This window comes from Gorilla gorilla, chromosome 14 (assembly GCF_029281585.2).
Source record: "Gorilla gorilla gorilla isolate KB3781 chromosome 14, NHGRI_mGorGor1-v2.1_pri, whole genome shotgun sequence".
Classification (NCBI taxonomy): Eukaryota; Metazoa; Chordata; class Mammalia; order Primates; family Hominidae; genus Gorilla; species Gorilla gorilla.
In genome coordinates, this window is record NC_073238.2 from 66,597,780 (window position 1) to 66,620,270 (window position 22,491).

At 41.6% G+C, this 22,491-nt stretch overlaps 1 protein-coding gene across 5 annotated transcripts in view; it reads right to left on the reverse strand.

The window, feature by feature from the left end:
• NEK5 (NIMA related kinase 5) overlaps window positions 1-22,491 on the reverse strand; it is a 96,092-nt gene that overhangs the window by 50,042 nt on the left and 23,559 nt on the right. For 4 of the 5 annotated variants that reach the window (XM_055359898.2, XM_063697617.1, XM_063697618.1 and 1 more), the window contains 9 exons: window positions 21,500-21,554; window positions 19,088-19,288; window positions 18,929-19,010; window positions 16,738-16,871; window positions 10,097-10,278; window positions 6,299-6,365; window positions 4,391-4,507; window positions 3,330-3,416; window positions 386-478 (listed from right to left, as the gene is read on the reverse strand). In XM_055359898.2, the coding sequence (XP_055215873.2) occupies window positions 386-478; window positions 3,330-3,416; window positions 4,391-4,507; window positions 6,299-6,365; window positions 10,097-10,278; window positions 16,738-16,871; window positions 18,929-19,010; window positions 19,088-19,288; window positions 21,500-21,554 (1,018 nt within the window). The remainder of the gene's footprint in view (window positions 1-385; window positions 479-3,329; window positions 3,417-4,390; window positions 4,508-6,298; window positions 6,366-10,096; window positions 10,279-16,737; window positions 16,872-18,928; window positions 19,011-19,087; window positions 19,289-21,499; window positions 21,555-22,491) is intronic. The other variant, XM_063697616.1, reaches the window with a different exon arrangement.

The following is a 22,491-nucleotide window of genomic DNA, read 5'->3' on the forward strand; positions in this document are numbered from 1 at the left end:
GGCGGTGGCTCATGCCTATAATCCCAGCACTTTAGGAGGCCGAGGCTGGTGGATCACGAGGTCAAGAGATAAAGACCATCCTGGCCAACATGGTGAAATCCTGTCTCTACTAAAAATACAAAAATTAGCTGGGCATGGTGGCGCATGCCTGTAGTCCCAGCTACTCGGGAGCCTGAAGCAGGATATCACTTGAACCCAGGAGGCAGAGACTGCAGTGAGCCAAGATCGCACGACTGCACTCCAACCTGGAGACAGAGTGAGACTCCGTCTCATAGAAAAAAAAAAAAGTTCCCTACGTGGTTCTGCTGCACAGAGAAGGGTAAGAGCCACTCGGGGTAGAGCACACACACTGCAAGCACACACATCTGATCACAGCCATCATTACCTGCACAGGTGCTTCTCCCTCAGATGCATCTTGATGGACAGGCAGGTTACTCTTCTTCACCAAATAGGTTTTATGACTTATTTTTGAGTTCTCCTTTAACACAAATTATACACAGTCAACAAGATTGGTTCTGAGTGAGCTCTGAAGGCTACTTGGCTGATGCGCGATCAATGATGAAATGGCTGGACAGAACCCTTTTTATAGCTCCTTTTCCCCACCACAGCTTCAGTATTTCCCAAATCCTTCCTCCATAGTCTCTGTAGAAATGTCTGATATCCACCTTTTTTTTGTGTGAGATGGAGTCTCACTCTGTCACCCAGGCTGGAGTGCAGTGGGGCGATCTTGGCTCACTGCAAGCTCCGCCTCCTGAGTTCATGCCATTCTCCTGCCTCAGCCTCCCAAGTAGCTGGGACTATAGGCACGCACCACCACGCCTGGCTAATTTTTTGTCTTTTTAGTAGAGACGGGGTTTCACTGTGTTAGCCAGGATGATCTCGATCTCCCGACCTCGTAATCCGCCCGCCTCAGCCTCCCAAAGTGCTGGGATTACAGGCGTGAGCTACTGCGCCTGACCAATGTCTGCTATCCATTTTTGCAGGGCTCAGGCTGCCCATCCCAGATCAGCCTTAGACATAAGGCTGATGGTGGCTCCAGGCTGCCCATGAGCCAGGCCTCTGCTCCAGAGAGAACAACCTCCAGGCTGCCCCTCCCAGCACACACAGTCCTCTGTCCCAGCCTTTGCATGGTTCTTTCAGAATGCCCACTCTCCTCCTTTAACTCTGCCTCTCCAAATTCCACTCTTTAGGCCCCACCCACTTCTTCCATAAAAACCCGCTTCCTGCTCATTCTGCTCATCTTGGCTCCTGTGCACCTACAGGGCTTACTCTGTGATTGTTTTATACATGTGTCTCGTCATTCCAACCATTTATAAGTAGAACTGCATATGCCAGAAAGAATAGTGGTTATAATTGTATTTTTTTATTTTTTGAGACAGGGCCTCCCTCTGTTGCCCAGGCTGGAGTGCAGTGGAAAAATCACAGTTCACAGCAGCTTCAACCTCAGCCTCCTGAGTAGCTGGGACTACAAGCATTTGCCACCATGACCCACTAATTTTTTAAATTTTGTGTACATATGGAGTCTCATTATGTTGCCCAGGCCGGTCTCAAACTCCTGGGCTCAAGCGATCCTTCTGCCTTGGCCTCCCAAAATGCTAGGATTACAGGCATGAACATGAGTAGGGGTTTTAGAGTCAGATTTTCATTTCATTTTACTTTATTTTTTTGAGACCGAGTCTTGCTCTGTATCCCAGGCTGGGGTACAGTGGCACAATCATGGCTCACTGCAGCCTTTAGCTCCCAGCTCAAGCAATCCTTCTGCTTTAGCCTCCCAAGTAGCTAGGACTACAGGTGCAAACCACCATGCCCGGCTAATTTAAAGAGTGTGTGTGTGTGTGTGTGTGTGCGTGCGTGCGTGTGTGTGTGTGTGTTTAGAGCTAGGGTTTCCCTATGTTGCCCAGGCTGGTCTCAAACTCCTGGGCTCAAGCAATCCTCCCACCTCAGCCTTTCAAATTGCTGGGATTACAGGCATGAGCTACCGTGCCCAGCCTAGAGTCAGATATTTAAATATTTCGTCTGCCTTGTAATAGCTACGTGACTTTGGATGAGCTACTTAACTTCTCTGTACAGGGGTAAATAAAAGAAAGTATGAATGTGATATGGTTTGGCTCTGTATCCCCACCCAAATCTCACCTTGAATTGTAATAATCCCCATTTGTCAAGGGTGGGGTCAGGTGGAGATAACTGAATCATCGGGGTGGTTTCTCCCATACTATTTTAATGGTAGTGAGTAAGTCTCACAAGATCTGATGGTTTTGTAAATGGGAGTTCCCCTACACAAGCTCTCTTGCCTGCCTTCATGTAAGGCAAGACTTTGCTCCTCCTTTGCCTTCTGCCATGATTGTGAGGCCTCCCCAGCCATGTGAAACTGTGTGTCTATTACACCTTTTTCTTTATAAATTACCCAGTCTTGGGTATGTCTTTATTAGCAGTATGAGAGCAGACTAATACAGTATGTGAAAGCTCTAGTTCATGGCCTGGCAAACACAACTGAATTGCACCATACATTCATTTGACTTATATGAATTTATCTGTATGCACTGCGGTGGGAGAAAGAGAGAGAGAGATCAATTTCAGCAGCATGGTAGCTCTACTCAATGAGTGTGTGGCCAAGTGCATGTGGGATGGGAGACAGCTGTCTCAGTGCCTGCAAGCTTCTCCTAGGAGAGCATTCCAGGGCACTGAGTGTGTTCCTAGTGTTTCAATAGCCATGTGTCTTTCTTACAACATGGTTTCCAAACACAGGCTGGCTATTTCATGTGAAGCTCTTCTGAAGAAGCAGTGATCTGTGCCAACTCTAGAGACCTTCTTGGGAGATGGAAGGATGAATTTCCAATGTGGCGCCTTTAAGAGATTTTTAAGAATCAGTTCAACTGCACTCAGATTTTGCCTTAAATAGCCTTTAGAACCTTACCCTGCAGAGAGTTGAAAAAATGCTAGTGTGTTGGGTTTGTTTTTTTCCCGCCTTCTGGGCATGAACTTACACTCATTTTGGACTTTCTGCATCTAATCCAGCTCTGGTCTAAAGTTGCCACTCAGTAAATATGTATTGAGTGATTCATGAAGGAAACAATCAATAAGTACTTTTAATAATAGCCATTCCTGAGAATCTCAGATATCCTTATTATCTTGTGTAGTCTCTCATAAACCATAATAAACTGAAGCTCCAATGAGGTCTGACAGCTTTCCTATTAAAAAAGAAGTCTACATGATTATCTCTATGATAAAACTTTATCTTTTCTATAAGGAAATTATTACTTTTAATACCAGCTCAATTTAGTTAGCTCTAAATCGATAGAACAATGTTTCCCCTAGAAGAATGAATTTACCTCTGGTTCTCTCCCCATCTTCTTTCTAATTTCTTTCATGTCATTGTGGTACTGTTGGCGTATTTCCTCTAACTGCTTCCAATATTCCTGGAAAGCAAACCCAATCCAGAAACTTTAAATGTTTATGAACACCATAACAAAAATAATCTTTCTGCAGCCTACAATTTCAAAAGTGTGTAATATAAAATAAGGTTAGAAAAATATGTTGCTCCTAAAGATGATAATCTGCCTTATGTTTTGGCTGCAGTACTTCACTCCCTGTGAGACAGTGGCTTTAGCTACAGAGCTCAATTTTATATATAACCCAAATGTGTTCATGATGTACACTTACTTTATAAATCCCACTTTTATATATAACCCTCTTATGCACTGAACTTTGTTCCTCCCCAAAAAGAGATATGTTGAAGTCCTAACCCCCAGTGCCTTAGAATGTGACCCCATTTGAAAACAGGGTCGCTGCAGATGAGACTACTTAAGATGAGATCATACCGGTGGGCCCTTAGTTCAATATGACTGATGTCCTTGCAAGAAGATGGCCATGTGAAGACAGGGACACACAGGAAGAACAGCATGTGATGAAGGCAGAGAATAGAGTGATGCAACTGCAAGTAAAGAAACGCCAAAGATTGCCAGTGACGCACCAGAAGCTAGGAAGAGGCAAGGAAGGATGCCCCTACAGGTTTCAGAGGGCACTTGGTCCTGCTGACACCTTGATTTTGTATTTCCACTCTCCCAGAATTGTGAGACAATACATTTCTATTGTGTTAAGCCACCTAGTTTGTTGAACTCTGTTACAGCAGCCCAGGAAACTAATACAAATCCCAAACCTGTTACTGATGGACCGTTACTCTATGAATCTCAAGGTGAAAAGCTTTATGAACTTAGCCATATCGCATTATCTGAGAAAGTGAAATACCTAACTCTGTATCCCCTATAACACTCAGCATGGTGTTGACATATTCAGGGGCACTGTAGGAAATAGAAGTAACTCCCTATTACAGTACAAAAGACAGTAATACAAAGAAATACAAGGGTAGCCCTGGAATTAAACAGTTTTTAACCTGTTCCTTCATTTCGTTTTTCCTAAATGGCAGCTCCTGGAATCTAGGCTCTTCTCCATTACTTCTTAGCTCTTGTCTCTGGTTGTAATTTGGCTCGGCAGAAGATGGACGAAGACCCTATTTATTGAATGAAATAATTTATAATGCATTCTTTGATTTCGGAAACATCTTCTGATTTGACCTTGACTTTTTCCTATAAATAAGAATTATATCACTAAGCAAACTCAGTATTTGGGAGTTTTTTTTGTGGTAAGTAGTAGAATTTTCTTAATTATAAAGCATTAAAAAATATATATTTTTTCTGTTTGAGAGCGTCTCACTCTGTCACCCAGGCTGGAGTACAGCGGCATGATCTTGGCTCACTGCAGCCTCCAACTGCTAGGCTCAAGCAATTGTCCTGTCTCAGCCTCCCGAGTAGCTGGGACTACAGGTGCCCACCACCACACCCGGCTAATTTTTTATATTTTCAGTAGAGACGGGGTTTCATTGTGTTAGCCAGGATGGTCTCAATCTCCTGACCTCGTGATCTGCCCGCCTTGGCCTCCCAAAGTGCTGGGATTACAGGCATGAGCCATCAAGCCCAGCCTTTCTTTTTTTTTTTTTTTAAGACAGAGTCTCACTCTGTCACCCAGGCTGGAGTACAGTGGCGCAGTCTTAGCCCACTGTAACCTTTGCCTCCCAAGCTTAAGCAATCCTCCGGCCTCAGCCCCCTCAGTAGCTGGGACTACAGGCACACACCACAACACCTGGGTAATTTTTGTTTTTTTGTGTAGAGATAAGGTCTCATTATGTTGCCTAGGCTAGTCTCGAACTCCTGGGCTCAAGCGATCCACCCACCTCAGCCTCCCAAAGTGCTGGGATTACAGGCATGAGCCATAATATCTGGCCTAATCACTTTTTTGTTGTTGTTTTTTGTTTTTTTTGTTTTTTTTGAGACAGAGTCTCGTTCTGTCGCCCAGGCTGGAGTGCAGTAGCGCGATCTCGGCTCACTGCAACCTCCTCCTCCTGGGTTCAAGTAATTCTCCTGCCTCAGCCTCCCGAGTAGCTGGGATTACAGGTGTGCAACACCATGCCTGGCTAATTTTTGTATTTTTAGTAGAGACGGGCTTTCACCATGTTGGTCAGGCTCGCCTCGAACTCCTGATCTTATGATCCGCCCAACTTGGCCTCCCAAAGTGCTGGGATTACAGGCATGAGCCACCGCACCTGGCCCCTTGTCACTTTTTTAAATGTGCAGAAGAATCTTTAACAAAATAGAACCAAAGCACTACAGCACTGCAAGGAAATTTGAAGCTCATCTACTCTAAAAATTGTCATTTATAGAAAGGAAATTAAGGCTCAGATAGGCTGAATGAACTGTCCAAGGTCTCACAGAAGAGATAGAGCCAAGGAAGAAACCGGACTGCTAAGACTCTGATTCAAGCCTGTTCCCATTATTTTCTTTAGCTATTAAAAACTGGGGACTCGGGCCAGGTGCAGTGGCTCACGTCTGTAACCCCAGCACTTTGGGAGGCCTAGGTGGGTGGATCACCTGAGATCAGGAGTTCGAGACCAGCCTGGACAACATGGTGAAACCCTGTCTCTACTAAAAATACAGAAGTTAGCTGGGCGTGGTGGTGGGCGCCTGTAATCCCAGCTACTAAGGAGGCTGGGGAAGGAGAATTGCTTGAACCTGGGAGGCAGAGGTTGCAGTGAGCCAAGATCACACCACTGCACTCCAGCCTGGTGACAGAGCGAGACTCTGTCTCAGAAAACAACAACAACAATAAACAAAAACAAAAAAAAAACTGGGGACTAGTAGAGAGTATTCTTGACCTTCTGGTGGAATGAACTTTGACTTGAAAATCTGTGAACAGAAAAACTATTAGGAAATTCCTAATTGCTTCCCATATTTGGTATTTTACTTACCAATTGCTTCTCCACTTTCAACTTATATTGTTGAGCTTCAAATTTTCTCTGAAGGTACTCAGCAGGCCTTAGAAAAAAAGAATGTTCAGCTTAAGTAGAAACTTGAACGAATCTTAGGCACCAATTTGACATGTAATTTTCAGTTTAGTAATGAGATTCACAATTCACCAGTGGCTTGAAGTTCCAAGTTCAAGAAGTAGTTCACAGCTACAGAATCTTTACATTGGAAAAGAAAATTTTGGAATCAAAAGGAAAAAAGGATAAAGAGTAACAAGTGGGGATACAGGAGAGGATTAAACAGAAAAATATTCTTATCCAGTGATTTTTCTTCAGGACAAGATTCAGTCCTTCCATTCTCTATAATATGTTGTGGGGAGGAAAACAGACCCACACCCAGAAGTTCTCATGCTTTGTGTAGGTGTCTAATGTACAGGTTGTCGCTCCTGATTTAACAATAGCGGCTAGATGTGGTGGCTCACGCCTGTAACCCCAGCACTTTGGGAGGCCGAGGTGGGTGGATCACAAGGTCAGGAGTTCGAGATCAGCCTGGCCAACATGGTGAAACCCCGTCTCTGCTAAAAAAAATTAGCGGGGCGTGGTGGTGGGCACCTGTAATCCCAGCTACTGGGGAGGCTGAGCAGGGAGGCAGAGCTTGCAGTAAGCCAAAATCGCACCACTGCACTCCAGCCTGAGTGACAGAGTGAGACTCCATCTCAAAAAAAAAAAAAAAAAAAAAAGAATGGCTGCATATCTGTTTCCTGCACCACATACTGAGCTCCCTGAGAGCAGAATGTGTCCCTCCATCCATCCCTTTATCTCCGCATATAAATGCTTAATGAGGAAAGAAATAATGGTTTAGCTGTCTCTCCAAATGTTTAAGGTATTTTTCCAGCACAATTTTAGTCAATTCCAGTCAAACAATTTTCAAGTTTATACTCACATTTTATGTATCTATCTTTTTTTTGGCAGAATTTTCTGTAAAAGATTTCTGTAATTATTGGTTGCTAAATAAAAACCGCATTTCAGACCATAAGTTTTTTGGAATACGAGTAACTTCTAAGGCTCCAAAGACAGAACTGTAATTTCAGAAATAACTCCTTTAGGAATGAACATCATGATAAGCATCCCCAATTTACAAAGAGGCAAGTTAATAATCAGGGATTTAGAAATAGGATGAAACGACAAGCTAAAGTCTTTGAGTCTTAGTTCCTCAGCTGTAAAGTGGGCATGGTACCATTTCACAGGAATTGATACGAGGATTAGAAGAGATTAGGGCTGTGAAGTGCCTGACACACAGATAGTTCTTGAATCAAATGAGGGTAAATTGTAGCACTCATCTGTCTCATAAGCCTAACTGGCACATGTATCAATATCTTCATGAGAAAAATGATTCCAACACCCAGGTGCTGTCCAAAAGACATTCTCTATCTCTCTGTCTACCTATTCCCTCTCCACCCCCCAAATCCTATACAAATTCCTCTTCCTCGGCCGGGCACGGTGGCTCATGCCTGTAATCCCAGCACTTTGGGAGGCCGAGGCGGGTGGATCACAAGGTCAGGAGATTGAGACCCTCCTGGCTGACACAGTGAAACCCTGTCTCTTCTAAAAATACAAAAAAATTAGCCAGGTGTGGTGGCAGGTGCCTGTAGTCCCAGCTACTCTGGAGACTGAGGCAGAACAATGGTGTGAACCCAGGGGGCGGAGCTTGCAGTGTGCCAAGATCGCGTCACTGCACTCCAGCCTGGGCGACAGAGCGAGACTCTGTCTCAAAAAAAAAAAAAAAAATCCTTTTCCTCCATCCCATGGCCTGTAATTGGACCTCCAGCAGACAGAAAGCTGGGGATGGGGGAGTATACAAAGAGGAGGGGTTACCAGGCATCAAAGGGGCATCCAGGAAAGAGAAGGACCCTTCCTACTGTTTCATGTGAGAGCTTGGGAGATAAAATCACATGTGGTCAAAATAATTGATAGCTTGACAGCTCTCAAATCTAGACAAAGAGTGGAAGATATATTTTCCCAGTGGTTGAGAAAAGAGAAAGGGAGTTTTGTGGCTGCTCCAGTTCCTCTGTAAAATCTATGTCCCTCACTAATTGAGTCCAATATGGATATTACAATTTGAACAGACAGAAGACATAACTTTTGATAATTGTGGAGATAATTAAAAATGTGTTATGAAGATCGATAAAAACCACAACAGTGCCCAATATCTTTAAAGATAAAACATATGCTTTTCCCATTATATGTTTCTGAAGAAATTATTCTCTTATCATTCTTGCTTATCTCATTTTCACTATTAATGAGATTGCCATCCCATAGTATCTTGTATTTTTCATAATTCATCCAAAATTTCAACAATAAACAATCATAGTCGCCAAAGTAACAAATTCTTAACCCTGAACAAAAAAAATTGATGACAAAACATTTTTAAAATAGAACTCTTAGACTTAAGTCTTCAGGCCTCTGTTAGGTGTCAATTATTCTGGACACAGGAATATCGACATCAGTGTGAAAAAAATTTGAAAATATTGTAGATCTGCAGAAATCTATTATGGAGTAAATTTTTTGAAAATCTACCATAAGACCAATTTAAGAATACTATTTTCTTTCTAATATGTCCATATTTTGAAAATCCCTAGAACATAAATGCTGAATGAAATATATCTTATTTCTCAAAATGTCTCAAATGATCATTTGATTTTAATGATTCAATTATTGATTCATATTAGTAACCTCTTTGAGAAATGAAATATACACAACTATTTTTTCACCTGCCATATAGTGGAATTTAGTAGGAGGAAGAAAGAATATTAAAAGGGCAAGGGTATGGGTCTGTGCCTACAGTTAAGTGGCTCTATGAATAAGAAAATAAGCTAGATCAGACTTGAGATGAAGAAGGGTAACAGGAAAAAGAAGATAATTTATCAATTACTTATCAATTGTGATAATCTATCAACACATTTATTGCTTTAATTACAAGACTTTGTTACTTCTGTAGGCTAAATTATAATATACATTACATCATAATTACAAAACTTCTCACAGCACATGTAATTCCCATGTAATTTATAAGAACATGTAATTGTTATAAGCTTGAGATGTCAACAGATTTGCTTTGTGTAACATATATGACATTCTGATGGAAATAAAAACAAAATCTTTCTAACAAAAAAAAAAAAAAGAAAGAAAGGCTGGGAATACTGGCTCTTGCCTGTAGTCCCAGCACTTTAGGAGGCCAAGGCAGGTGGATCACATGAGCTCAGTGGCTGCCTGGTAAGAGGGTACCTGAGAATTTGAAGAACCAACTAACGTGCAGGTATAGGGCTGACATAGAAAGAAGGGACTAACATGGCCAGGCATAGTGGCTCATGCCTGTAATCCCAGCACTTTGGGAGGCTGAGGCGGGCAGATCACCTGAGGTCAGGAGTTCAAGATCAGGTTGGCCAACATAGTGAAACCCTGTCTCTACCAAAAATACAAAAAATCAGTTGGGCATGGTGGTGCACGCCTGTAGTCCCAGCTACTGGAGAGGCCGAGGCACGAGAATCGCTTGAACTCAGAAGGCAGAGGTTGCAGTGAGCTGAGATTGCGCCACCACACTCTAGCCTAGGCATCAGAGTGAGACTGTCTACAAAAGCAAACAAAAGAAAAAGGTCAAGGGAACTATGTGTTTAAAATGAAGATTTGGAAAGTTCTTCTTGGATTATTTGTGTTAGGAGAATTTGGATTTCTGAATAATAAATGTTAATATATAAAGATATTTTTAGATTAACCAAAGCTTAAGCTAGACCACAATATTACCATTGACTTGGGGATGGACCATGCCTCGTTTCCTGACCGTAATCCTCAACTCCAGTATTTTCTTGAGGAATAGGGTGATAACTTGGTTTGTGGGCTCTCCTCCTCAGCATATCAAGTTGAGCATAATAATAATCATAATGTCCACAGACAGCAGCAAGTTTGGGTCTTTCTATCATTTTTATCTGAAGAAAAGAAGAGGGGATGTTTTTAAAAACCATAATACAGGCTGGGTGCGGTGGCTCACACCTGTAACCCTAGCACTTTGGGAGGCTGAGGCGGGTGGATCACCTGAGGTCAGGAGTTCAAGACCAGCCTGGCCAACATGGAGAAACCGCGTCTCTACTAAAAATACAAAAATTATCCAGGCATGGTGGCGCACGCCTGTAATCCCAGCTACTTGGGAGGCTGAGGAAGGAGAATCACTTGAACCCAGGAGGTGGAGGTTGCAGTGAGCTGAGATCATGCCACTGCACTCCAACCTGCACAATGTGAGTGAGACTCCATCTCAAAAAAAAAAAACCATAATACAAATTTATAATACTTGACAATATGACAGTGACCATAGCTAAGATAAGGCACTGAAGGTGTATTTTTGCTGTTTTTCTTCTATACTTTTTTTCCAGAATAAAATAATCTTAGAGTCCCCAAATCCTAGAGTACAAAAAGACCTAAGTACTAGATAGTATAGTGGTTTACAATTTTGCTAAGGTATGGATATGAATCATGCATACTTCATGGCTAGTATGTGAAAAATACTTAGCTAGTGAGTATGCCCAGGCAACCCAAGATCCAAAACTAAACTCAGAATTATTGTTTTCTATTTTTCATAAACTCATTTATACCTTATCATACTTTACAGGGAAATAAAAAGCATAGTGAAACTCACACATATGGGGACTTGCAACATTTTTAGTTTCTGATAAATTGACTAAATGCAAAATGGCATCATGACTTAAAGGAAAGAAGATGCTGAATCAGAATCATTCTTCTAGAGAAAATATAAAAAAAAGGTCATATAACAGCCATGATGGGCATATCACCATCCCAGCCCTCACCACCCTTCCCAACCAGAACAGAATAAGAACAGGAGAACCAGAAATGACAGTTTATCTTACAACTGAGTAGAAGCCACTGAGCTAGAAGACAAGAAACAGATCAAATTAAGATATAAAAGCCAGTCAAGACCTTCTTGCTAAAGAGCAAAGTGGGGTCAATTTAACCTAAAGCGTGGCAACTCTGTCTAGTTTACAGTTTACAGTTAATAATAAAAAGAGAAAAAAAGATAAAACTACTGGAAAGACCTAGGAACTAATAGTTGGGAATATGAATAACAAGAACAATTAAAACCAAAATGTCCTTATGTAAAGAGGTAACATGTTATATTCTTTGTTGTTTTTACTGCTATATGGTTCATATATATGTTAGATTGGACCATATGAAATTGCACATAATTGGCTGGGCGCGGTGGCTCATGCCTGTAATCCCAGAACTTTGGGAGGCTGAGGCGGGCGGATCACGAGGTCAGGATATCAAGACCATCCTGGCTAACAAGGTGAAACCTCGTCTCTACTAAAAACACAAAAACAAAATTAGCTGGGTGTGATGGCGGATGCCTATAGTCCCAGCTACTCGGGAGAATGGCACAAACCCGGGAGGCGGAGCTTGCAGTGAGCCAAGATCGTACCACTGCACTCCAGCCTGGGTGACAGAGCGAGACTCCGTCTCAAAAAAAAAAAAAAAAGAAATTGCCCAGAATTGATCATCGTTAATCTAGAAAAATGGCATTTTCATATAGTTCTATTTAAATATTTAAGTAAATGTATAAAATTTAGTTCATTAATCTAAATATAAATTATATGTTTATTTTTAAAATATTTTCTTTTCTTTTTAAATTCTGAGACAGGATCTCACTCTGTCACCCAGCCTGCAGGACTGTGGTGTGATCATAGCTCATTGCAGCTTCAAACTCCTGGGCTCCAGAGATCTCCTGCCTCATCCTCCCAAGTAACTGGGACTACAGGCACATGCTACTGTGTCCAGAAAAAAAAAAAATTTTTTTTTTTAATTTTACTTTTTGTAGAGGTGGGGTCTCAATGTGTTGACCAGGCTGGTCTCGAACTCCTGGGCTGAAATGATCCTCCTGCCTCAGCCTCCCAAAGTGTTGGATTATAGGCGTGAGCCACTGCACCTGCCTATTTTTAAAGTCTTTTAAAGCAAGAAGTAGTTTTCTTTGTTTTACAATTTCACCTGTATACAACCTAGAAGAAAATGCTACTAATGACTTGTTGAAAAGTGGTAAAAAATATAGAAAAGTATTGAAAGGCAATAAACATTTTCTTTAAAATTTTCTCTAACATCCCAACAGTAATAGGAATATCAGAGGTAGTTCCTGTGGAAATCAATTTTACCTTTTCAAGGAACTGGAAAAATGTCAGCGTGTTCAACAGTTCGGAATTTAATTCAATTAATCCTCAAATCTTTTAGATGTGTTTTCTCTTCTACAGGTCTGATAAAGAGTCCTCTGAATCACAACATACTTTTCTTATTTCTTTAATAAAATTAAGCCCTTAGGCTGGGCACAGTGGCTCACGCCTATAATCCCAGCACTTCGGGAGGCTGAGGCGGGTATATCACTAGAGCCCAGGAATTCAAGAACAGCCTGGGCAACACAGTGAGACCCTGACTCTACAAAAAATAAAAACTAGCTGGGCATCATGGTGCATACCGGTAGTATAGCTATTCAGGAGGCTGAGATGGTAGGATCACTTGAGCCTGGGAGGTCGAGTGATATGCTTTGGATTTGTGTCTCTGCCCAATCTCATGTTGCACTGTAATTCCCAATGTTGGGAGACGAGGCCTGGTAAATGGATCGTTGGGGCAGATTTCCCCCTTGCTGTTCTTGTGATAGTGAGTGAGTTTTCATGAGATCTGGTTGTTCAAAAGTTTGTAGCAGCTACTCCTTCACTCTTTTCCTCCTGCATGTAAGATGAGCCTGCTTCCCCTTCTGCTATGATTATAAATTTCCTGAGGCCTCCCCAGCCATACTTCCTGTACAGCCTGCAGAACTGTGAGCCAATTAAATGTATTTTCTTTATAAATTACCCAGTCTCAGGTGTTCTTTATAGCAGTATGAGAACGGACTAACACAGTACATTGGTACCAGGAGTGGGGTATTGTATAAGGATACCTGAAAATGTGAAAGTGACTTTGGAACTGGGTAATGGGCGGAGGTTGGAAGAGTGTGGAGGGTTCAGAAGAAGACAGGAAGATGATGGAAAGTTTGGAATGCCCTAGAGACTTCTTAAAATCATAGTGACCAAAATGCTGATAGTGATATGGTCAATAAAGTCGAGGCTAAGGAGGTCTCAGATGGAGATGAGGAACTTATTGGGAAATGGAGCAAAGGACACTTTTGTTATGAATTAGCAAAGAGGTTGGAGGCATTGTGCCACTACCCTAGGGATCTGTGGAACTTTGAACTTGAGAGTGATGATTTAGGGCGTCCGACAGAAGAAATTTCTAAGCAACAAAGTATTCAAGATGTGGTCTGGCTGCTCTAGCACCCTATGGTCATATTTGTGAGCAAATAAATGATGTAAAACCAGAGCTTATACTTAAAAGAGAAGCAGAGTGTAAAAGTTAGGAAAGTTTGCAGCCTAGAAAGAAAAACCCATTTTCTGGGGAGCAATTCAAACCAGCTGCAGAAATTTTCAAAAATAAAGAGGAGTCAAATGTTGTTAGCCAAGATAATGGGGGAAATGCCTTGAAGGCATTTCAGAGACCTTTGAGGCAGCCCCTCTCATCACAGGCCCAGAGGCCGAGGAGGGAAGAATGGCTTTGAGGACCAAGCCCAGGGCCCCACTGCTCTGTGCAGCCTCAGGACATGGTGTCCCGTATTGTGGCTTTTCCAGCTCCAGCCATGGTTAAAACGGCCCAAGGTACAGCTCAGGCCATTGCTTCAGAGGGTGCAAGCCGTAAATCTTGGTGGCTTCCACATGGTGTTAAGTCTGCAGATGCACAGAGTGCAAGAGTTGAGGCGTGGGAGCCTCCACCAAGATCTCAGAAGATGTATGGAAAAGCCTAGACGTCCAGGCAGAAGCCTGTTTCAGGGGGACCCTCTACTAGGGCAGTGCAGAGGGGAAATGTGGCATTGGAGCCTCCACACAGAGTCCCCACTGGGGCACTGCTTAGTGGAGCTGTGAGAAGAGGGCCACCATTCTCCTGACTCCAAAAACGGTAAATTGAACGACAGCTTGCACCACACACCTGGAAAAGCCGCAGACACTCAACAGCAGCCTGTGAGAGCAGCCGCAGGGGCTGTAGCCTGCAAAGCCTCAGGAGCAGAGCTGCCCAAGGCCTTGGGAGCCCACTCCTCACACCAGTATGCCCTGGATGTGAGACATGGGGTCAAAGGAATTTGGAGCTTTAAGATTTAATGACTGCCCTGCTAGGTTTTGAATTTGCATGGGGTCTAAAAACCCTTTGTTTTGGCTGATTTCTCCCTTTTGAAATGGGTGTATTTACCCAATGCCTGTACCCTCATTGTATTTTGGAAGTAACTAACTTGTTTTTTATTTTACAGCCTCACAGGTGGAAGGGACTTGACTTGTCTCAGATGAGACTTTGAATTGTGGACTTTTGAGTTAATGCTGAAATGAGTTAAGCCTTGGGGGACTGTTGAGAAGGGATAATTGTATTTTGCAATGTGAGAAGGATATGGGAATTGGGAGGGGCCAAAGGTGGAATGATATGGTTTGGATTTGTGTCCCTGCCCAAATTTCATGTTGAATTGTAATCCCTGATGTTGGAGGAGGGGCCTGGTGGAAGGTGATTAGATTATGGGGACAGATTTCCCTCTTACTGTTCTTGTGATAGTAAGTTCTCCAGAGATCTAGTTGTTTACAAGTGTGTAGCACCTCCTCCTTTGCTCTCTTTCTCCTGCTCTGGCCATTTAAGATGAGCCTGCTTCCCCTTCTGCCGTGATTATAAGTTTCCTGAGGCCTCCCCAGCAATGCATCCTGTACAGCCTGCAGAACTGTAAGCCAATTAAACCTCTTTTCTTTATAAACTACCCAGTCTCAAGCAGTTCTTTATAGTAGTATGAGAACAGACTAATACATCCAGGCTGCAGTGAGCTGAGACATGCCACTGCCCTCTAGCCTGGGTGACACAGCAGGACCCTCTTTCAAATAAATAAATAAATAAAGCCCTTTATCAAATGAAGGGCAATAACTTAAACAATCGGTTTTTAAAAAAATGTTTATATACCAACACATTTTCTAAAATGTCTATATATCAAGTAAACACTTAGTAAATACACTTGCAAATGGTTCTCTAATTTTACCATGAGCCTTCTTTAAAAATACAATTCTTTAATTAAAAGACAGTAGCCATTTTATCATTTACATACCAGAAGCATTTCACTAGTATGACCTAAAAGATTCAACACTCTGCGGAAGTGAATTCAAATAATTAAACACAAAGAATCACTAGGGAAATATCAATTATTGTATCATAAAAACTTCTCAATCCTATACATAATATGTTAGAATTAAGAATATTAAATGCAGAGTGTTTTCTGTTGCTATGTTACTCACTTTTCCTATACAGAAAAATCTTATTAGAAATTAGAAGAATTTCAGTTATAAAAAGAAAATTAAGCCTAAAGCATACTTATAAGAGCATACAGCATTGTTTCATAAAATATAAAAACTAGAAGTTGTCCAACAAAATACCATTATAATGCTCAGTACAGAATACTTTATTGTAAGTACAAAATTTGTGGACTCCAAACAATAAGCTTGTACCTCATGAACATGTGCAGATAGGTCTGTCAGAATATACCATAGCTTAATGGGTTAAAAAAACAAAAGAATGAATAAGACCTACTATTTGATAGCACAATAGACTGCCTATGGTCAATAGTAACTTAATTGTACATTTTGAAATAAGTTACAGAGTATAACTGGGTTGTTTGTAACTCAAAGGATAAATACTTGAGGGGACAAACACCCTATTCTCCATGATGTGCTTATTTCACATTGCTTGCCTGTATCAAAACATCTCATGTACCCCATAAATATATACACTTACTATGTACCCACAAAAATTTTTTTTTTAATTAAAAAATTAAAGAAAAAGAATATAACAGCTGGGTGCAGTGGCTCATGCCTGTAATACCAGCACTTTGGGAGGCCAAGGCAGCCTGACTGCAAGGTCAGGAGTTCGAGACCAGTCTGACCAACATGGTGAAACCCTGTCTCTACTAGAAGTACAAAAATTAGCCGGGGCCGGCCGCCATGGCTCACACCTGTAATCCCAGCACTTTGGGAGGCCCAGGCAGGTGGATCACAAGGTCAAGAGATGGAAACCATTCTGACCAATATGGTGAAACCCCATCTCTACCAAAAATACAAAAATTAGCTGGGCATAGTGGCACACGTCTGTAGTCCCAGCTACTCAGGAGGCTGGGGCAGAAGAATCGCTTGAACCCGGGAGGCGGAGTTTGCGGTGAGCCGAGATCGCGCCACTGCACTCCAGCCTGGCGACAGAGCGAGACTCCGTCTCAAAACAAACAAACAAACAAACAAAAAGAATATACCATAGCTAAAAAACACAAAGGAGGGTTTAGAATGACTTACAGATCTGGCCTTCTGGGCTCCAGCTGGTGGTCTCCATTCATTTCTATGCAATATAGCATTCCTTTTAATTGGCATAGATATCCTTGATCTTGGTGGGCACTTTCCCTGGAATCTCACTTTTTGTATTTTACACTCTTAATTAACCAAAATAAAACAGCTTCAATGTTTTAAAAATTGTACACCATTAATACTGATACTTGTAAGAGTATAAACATAAGCTACATTTCATAACACAGTAAGTTTACTTTTTAGCCAGAGATATTTTACACACAGTGAGAGTACCGATGAAAAATTAATATGCAATTTCTTTAAATGAAAAAAAACCATTTTTTCAGAGTCCCTTTGCATATTTCTAGTAATACATAACATCACTTTTTTTCAGAAAAATAGAAATTAATATTAACATTTACAGAAACAATATGTATGGGGTAATAATAAAAGTTATTAAATTTGGTCATTAGAGTTTGGGTTATCAGGCCACTCCATTCATGCCACATTGTTTGGAATTTATGAGTAGATCTTCTCTCTTTTTTTTTGTTGAGACAGTCTCACTCTGTCACCCGGGCTAAGGTGCAGTGGCAGGGTCTGAGCTCACTGCAACCTTCACCTCCCGAGTTCATGCGATTCTTGTGCCTCAGCCACCCAAGGAGCTCGGATTACAGGCATGGGCCACCAGGTCCAGCTAATTTTTGTATTTTTAGTAAAGACATGGTTTGGCCATGTTGGCCAGACTGGCATCAAACTCCTGGCTTCCGGTGATCTGCCCTCCTTGGCCTCCCAAAGTGCCAGGACTGAGGTATGAGTAGATCTTCTAATGCTTGTCTTTATCTCCATCAAAATTTGTTCTTGGGCTGAGTAAGGCGGCTTGCACCTGTAATCCCAGCGATTCGGGAGGCCAAGGTAGGAGGATTGTTTGAGCTCAGGAGTTCGAGACCAGCCTGGGCAACACAGTGAGACCCCATCTCAAAAAAAAAAATTGTTCTTGTTCTCCTATCTTACCTAGATTAGAAATATGGACAATACACAGTCCCATACTCTGTACTTGTCTATTTTCTAAACATTCTCAATCTAGACTGGTATACAACAATGTTAGTCAAATTAAATGGCAAAGAGGCTCATTCACTTTCTCTTTAACTTTCCTTGATTTTAGAATCTCTGTCTCAAAGGATAACATTTCCCTGTCATGGATTCCTTTGAGAAGTTTTCTGCTCCTCCTGATATTGTAAGTCCAGGCATTCAGTTACAGCTAAATTCTGGGGCTTTGACTTTCACAGCATCAAATGAATTAGTAATTTTCTCTTTCTTAATGTACTCCTCCCTCTGACACACAGCTTAGCTGATTCTTGACACCAGGACTAAAATAGTTTTCTCCGGCCTGGCGCGGTGGCTCACGCCTGTAATCCCAGCACTTTGGGAGGCCGAGGCGGGCGGATCACGAGGTCTGGAGATTGAGACCATCCTAGCTAACACAGTGAAACCTCGTCTCTACTAAAAAAATACAAAAAATTAGCTGGGAGTGGTGATGGGCGGCTGTAGTCCCAGCTACTCGGGAGGCTGAGGCAGGAGAATGGCATGAACCCGGGAGGTGGAGTTTGCAGTGAGCAGAGATCGCGCCATTGCACTCCAGCCTGGGTGACAGAGCGAGACTCCGTCTCAAAAAAAAAAAAAAAAAAGTTTTCTGTATTTATTACTACCATAAAATATCTCCTGCCTTCTTTGGGAACCACAAAGTAACAGTTCTTACTGCTACCAATTAGGCCCCAAGATCCTAACTTCAGCTCCAATGGTCCTTTGCAACAGAATTCTTAATTGCCAGTCTATCCTCTTTCAGAAAAATAAGTTTCATCTCATCATCCATGTCTATCTGCAACCTTCTCCCACTCTGTCCCTTCACTACACAAAAGTTAAGTTTGGGCTCAACCTCTTCAAGCATCTCTATTAGCATGTCCTCTGCTTCATGGAGGTTTCCTGACTAACGAGAAGGAACCCTGCAGGTCATGCATGAGCTAGATATACAACTTTCAGGCACAGTCACTAGTTGCCATTTGACAAGATGATTTTTCTCCTGCTTATACTGCTTGTATTTTTTAAATGTCCACTTTCAATATGTTTGGTGAAATTTCCTTGCATTACTCTCTGTGTGAGACATGTGTAATAAATACTTTTGATTGCACGCCAAAGTCACACTTACTCTGGACCACCTTCCCAGCATGTCGAGAAGCTGGCGCTCCTGCTCTGCATATAAGCATGTGACTGAATTCTTCCTGAATGACCTAAAACCGAACACACGTGTCAAGGACCTGCAACCCAAAATCTCTGCCAAAATCCAAACAGTCACCTCAAAACTTACTTCAGGAGTCAAATATTTGGGAATAAGATTCTCTAAAAAGGGCCTTTTCAAAATGGAATTTATGGATGGTCGGTCTCGAGGAGATACTTGAAAGAGCTGAGATATCAAGGAATGTAGCTCACGAGAAAACCCTGGAGATATTGGGGCAAAATGTGCTTGACAAATCTTCAGAACCAGCTGCTGTAAGTTGTTACCCTCAAACTGAAAGGACAAGGAGCAATGACACTAAATCAGAGAAAAGTTACTAAAGTAACAAATAAGAAAAGTGTTAAAGTAACAAATATACCAAGAAGCGAAACAATGTTTTTAAATTGTAGTTAGAAGCACTAGGGTCACCTGTAATCCCAGCAATTTGGGAGGCCAAGGCAGGAGGATCACTTGAGCCCAGGAGTTCAAGACCAGCCTGGGAAACACAGTTAGACCTCATCTCTCCAAATCATGGTTTTTAAACATTTGCTGGGCTTGGTGGCATGAGCCTGTGGTCCCAGCTACTTGGGAGGCTGAGGCAAGAGGATTGTCTAAGCCCAGGCGGTCAAAGCTGCAGTAAGCCGTGATCGCGTCACTGCACTCCAGCCTGGGTGACAGAGTGAGACCCTGTCTCAATCAAAAAATAAAAAAGAAGCACTATGGTCCACCCTAAATTGTTTTCATCAACTAATCTTTCATGAGCAGATACTACAGTTATTCAACAAGATGCCATGTTATTTAAAACAAGTTTTTATTTTGTTTTAATTCTGTCTTACTATCAAAATAATGTTTACTCATAATAAAAAACTGGAAGGTATAGGAAGTTATAAAGACAGGGGAAAATATGTATAATTTTACCACTCAGAGGTATAGCTCCTTCTGATCTCTTTTAAAAATGATGTTTATTTTACAAAGTTGAGGTCATATTGATATGAAATTTTATCTCTTGCTTTTTAAAATTAACATAAACATCGTTTAATTTCCTCTAAAATGCTTCATAGACCAGAAATCTTCTATTGTATGAAACCAATAGTTATTTATACATAATAATATTCAACACCATGGTGTAGCAATAAAGGTACGCATTGGCCGGGCATGGTGGCTCACGCCTGTAATCCCAGCACTCTGGGAGGCCAAGGTGGGCAGATCACCCAAGGTCAGGACTTCAAGACCAACCTGGCCAACATGGCAAAACCCTGACTCTACTAAAAATACAAAAAAAATTAGCCGGGTGTGGTGGTGGGCACCTGTAATCCCAGCTCCTCGGGAGGCTGAGGCAAGAGAATTGCTTGAACCCAGGAGTCGGAGGTTGCAGTGAGCTGAGATCGTGCCACCGCACTCCAGTCTGGGCAACAGAGCGGGACTCCATCTCAAAAAAACAATGGAGTACACATTTTGGTCAGACACTGGCTGTGCAACCCTTGACAATAATTAATAACAATAATGACAGCTGTGGAGAAAAGAGTTGATGTAGCAAGCTCTCCTCAGAAAGGCCTGCTTACAATGTTGGCCCATGGCTGGTGTCTGGGAACTAAGATTTCAGAAGGATTCCCACCATTCCCTGAATGTTAAGAGTGGCTATCTTTGCCTCAGCTATTTATGTGAACAAAATGGTTTATGCTGAACACGTGCTTTCTTTCCAGGAGTCTGGAAGTTTGGCATATGCCAGGTAGAGGGTGCCTATGTGACCAGTCCCCAGTAAAAATCCTGGGCACTGGGTATATCTGATGAGCTTTCTTATAGATCACATTTCACAGGTGACGTGGGTAACAATGCTGGAGGATTTGGCACATCCCATGTGACTTCTGGGAAAAGACTCTTAAAAGCTTGTGCCTGGTTTCCTATGAACTTTGCCCATGTACATTTTCCTTTTGCTGAATGTATCTATTCATACACTAATTAATTAATTAATTAATTAATTTTTTTTTAGATGGAGTCTCGCTGTCACCCAGGCTGGAGTGCAGTGGTGCGATCTCAGCTGACTGCAGCCTCTGCCTCCTGGGTTCTAGCAATTCTCGTGCCTCAGCCTCCCAACTAGCTGGGACTGCAGGCACGCGCCACCATGCCCGGCTAATTTTTGTATTTTTAGTAGAGACGGGGTGTCACCATCATGTTGGCCAGGTTGGTCTCCAACTCCTGACCTCAAGTGATCCACCCGCCTCAGCCTCCCAAAGTGCTGGGATTACAGGCATGAGCCACCACGCCAAGCCCACACAATTTATTTTTAATGGAAATATGCTACACATACTATTCTCCAACTTGGACTTTTTACTTTATAATATTGCTTGGACATCTTTCCATGTCATCTATCATTATTTTAAGTAGCTTATCCATATAATTTTTAACAATCTAATAAAACCAAACATTAACCTTTTTCTCCCAGAAGTTAATTTCTTTTCTACAATTCCAATAATTCAAGATTAGTCTGACAATGAGCATACTTACAGGATGTTTAAGTGTGCAGAGCTCATATAAGACACAGCCAAGAGACCAAATATCCCTAAAGAAGATAAGAGTTTACATGCCAAGAAAATAGCTATAATTCTTAATAAAAGCTTTTATCCTTACAGTGCCTTAAATTTGTGTCACTTTATAATTTTATGTAAGTTGATCAGCTTTTACAAATGCTTTCAGATATATCATCAATTCTTATTAGAAGATAAGAGGTAAAATGAAAACCATTTGTAGTTTGTCAGATTTCTAGTCGAAGAAAGGCACACAAACTTTGCTACAACCTGGTGGCTTAATATTTAGTTCAGCTTCCTGCTCAAAAACAATGTATGTATGATGAAATGTTGAGCAATTTGGAGGAGGCAGGCAGAACTCAAACATGGATTTGTTTTGACTCAAAAGGTAATATTTGGTTGATTTTGAAAGATATATCCTACTCAAGGCTTTTGACAGAACCAAAGTTATATTATGTGATAAACATAGTATCTGATTCTCAATAAACATTTAAAAATATACTTAAAATATATATCATGAGCTTTGCTCCTTACAGATTTAGTACTTCATAAATATTTATATGTGATTGGTTTGAGGAGTTATTTTATAGAACAAAAAGCACAATTAAATCTAAAAGATCAAAAAATGTCTAATCAGAAGTCAAGGAGTCAAAGCAAGAAGGAATCTTTAAAGTGAGGAGTGAGGTAAATGGCTCCTCTAGCAGCAATGCTTTGTGCATGAGTGTGTGTGTGTGTGTGTGTGTGTGTGTGTGTGTGTGTGTGTGTCAGAGAGAAGGACAGAGAGATAGACTCATACTAAAAGTTTGAGTACAAAAGATGGTAAGTACAATAGACGGTAAGATTGGTGGGAAACAAATTTGTGGGATTTTTTTTTAATAATTTTTTTTTTCATTAACAAGGTTTCACCATGTTGCTCAGGCTGGTCTCAAACTCTTGAGCTCAAGCAATACTCCCTTCTTGGCCTCCCAAAGT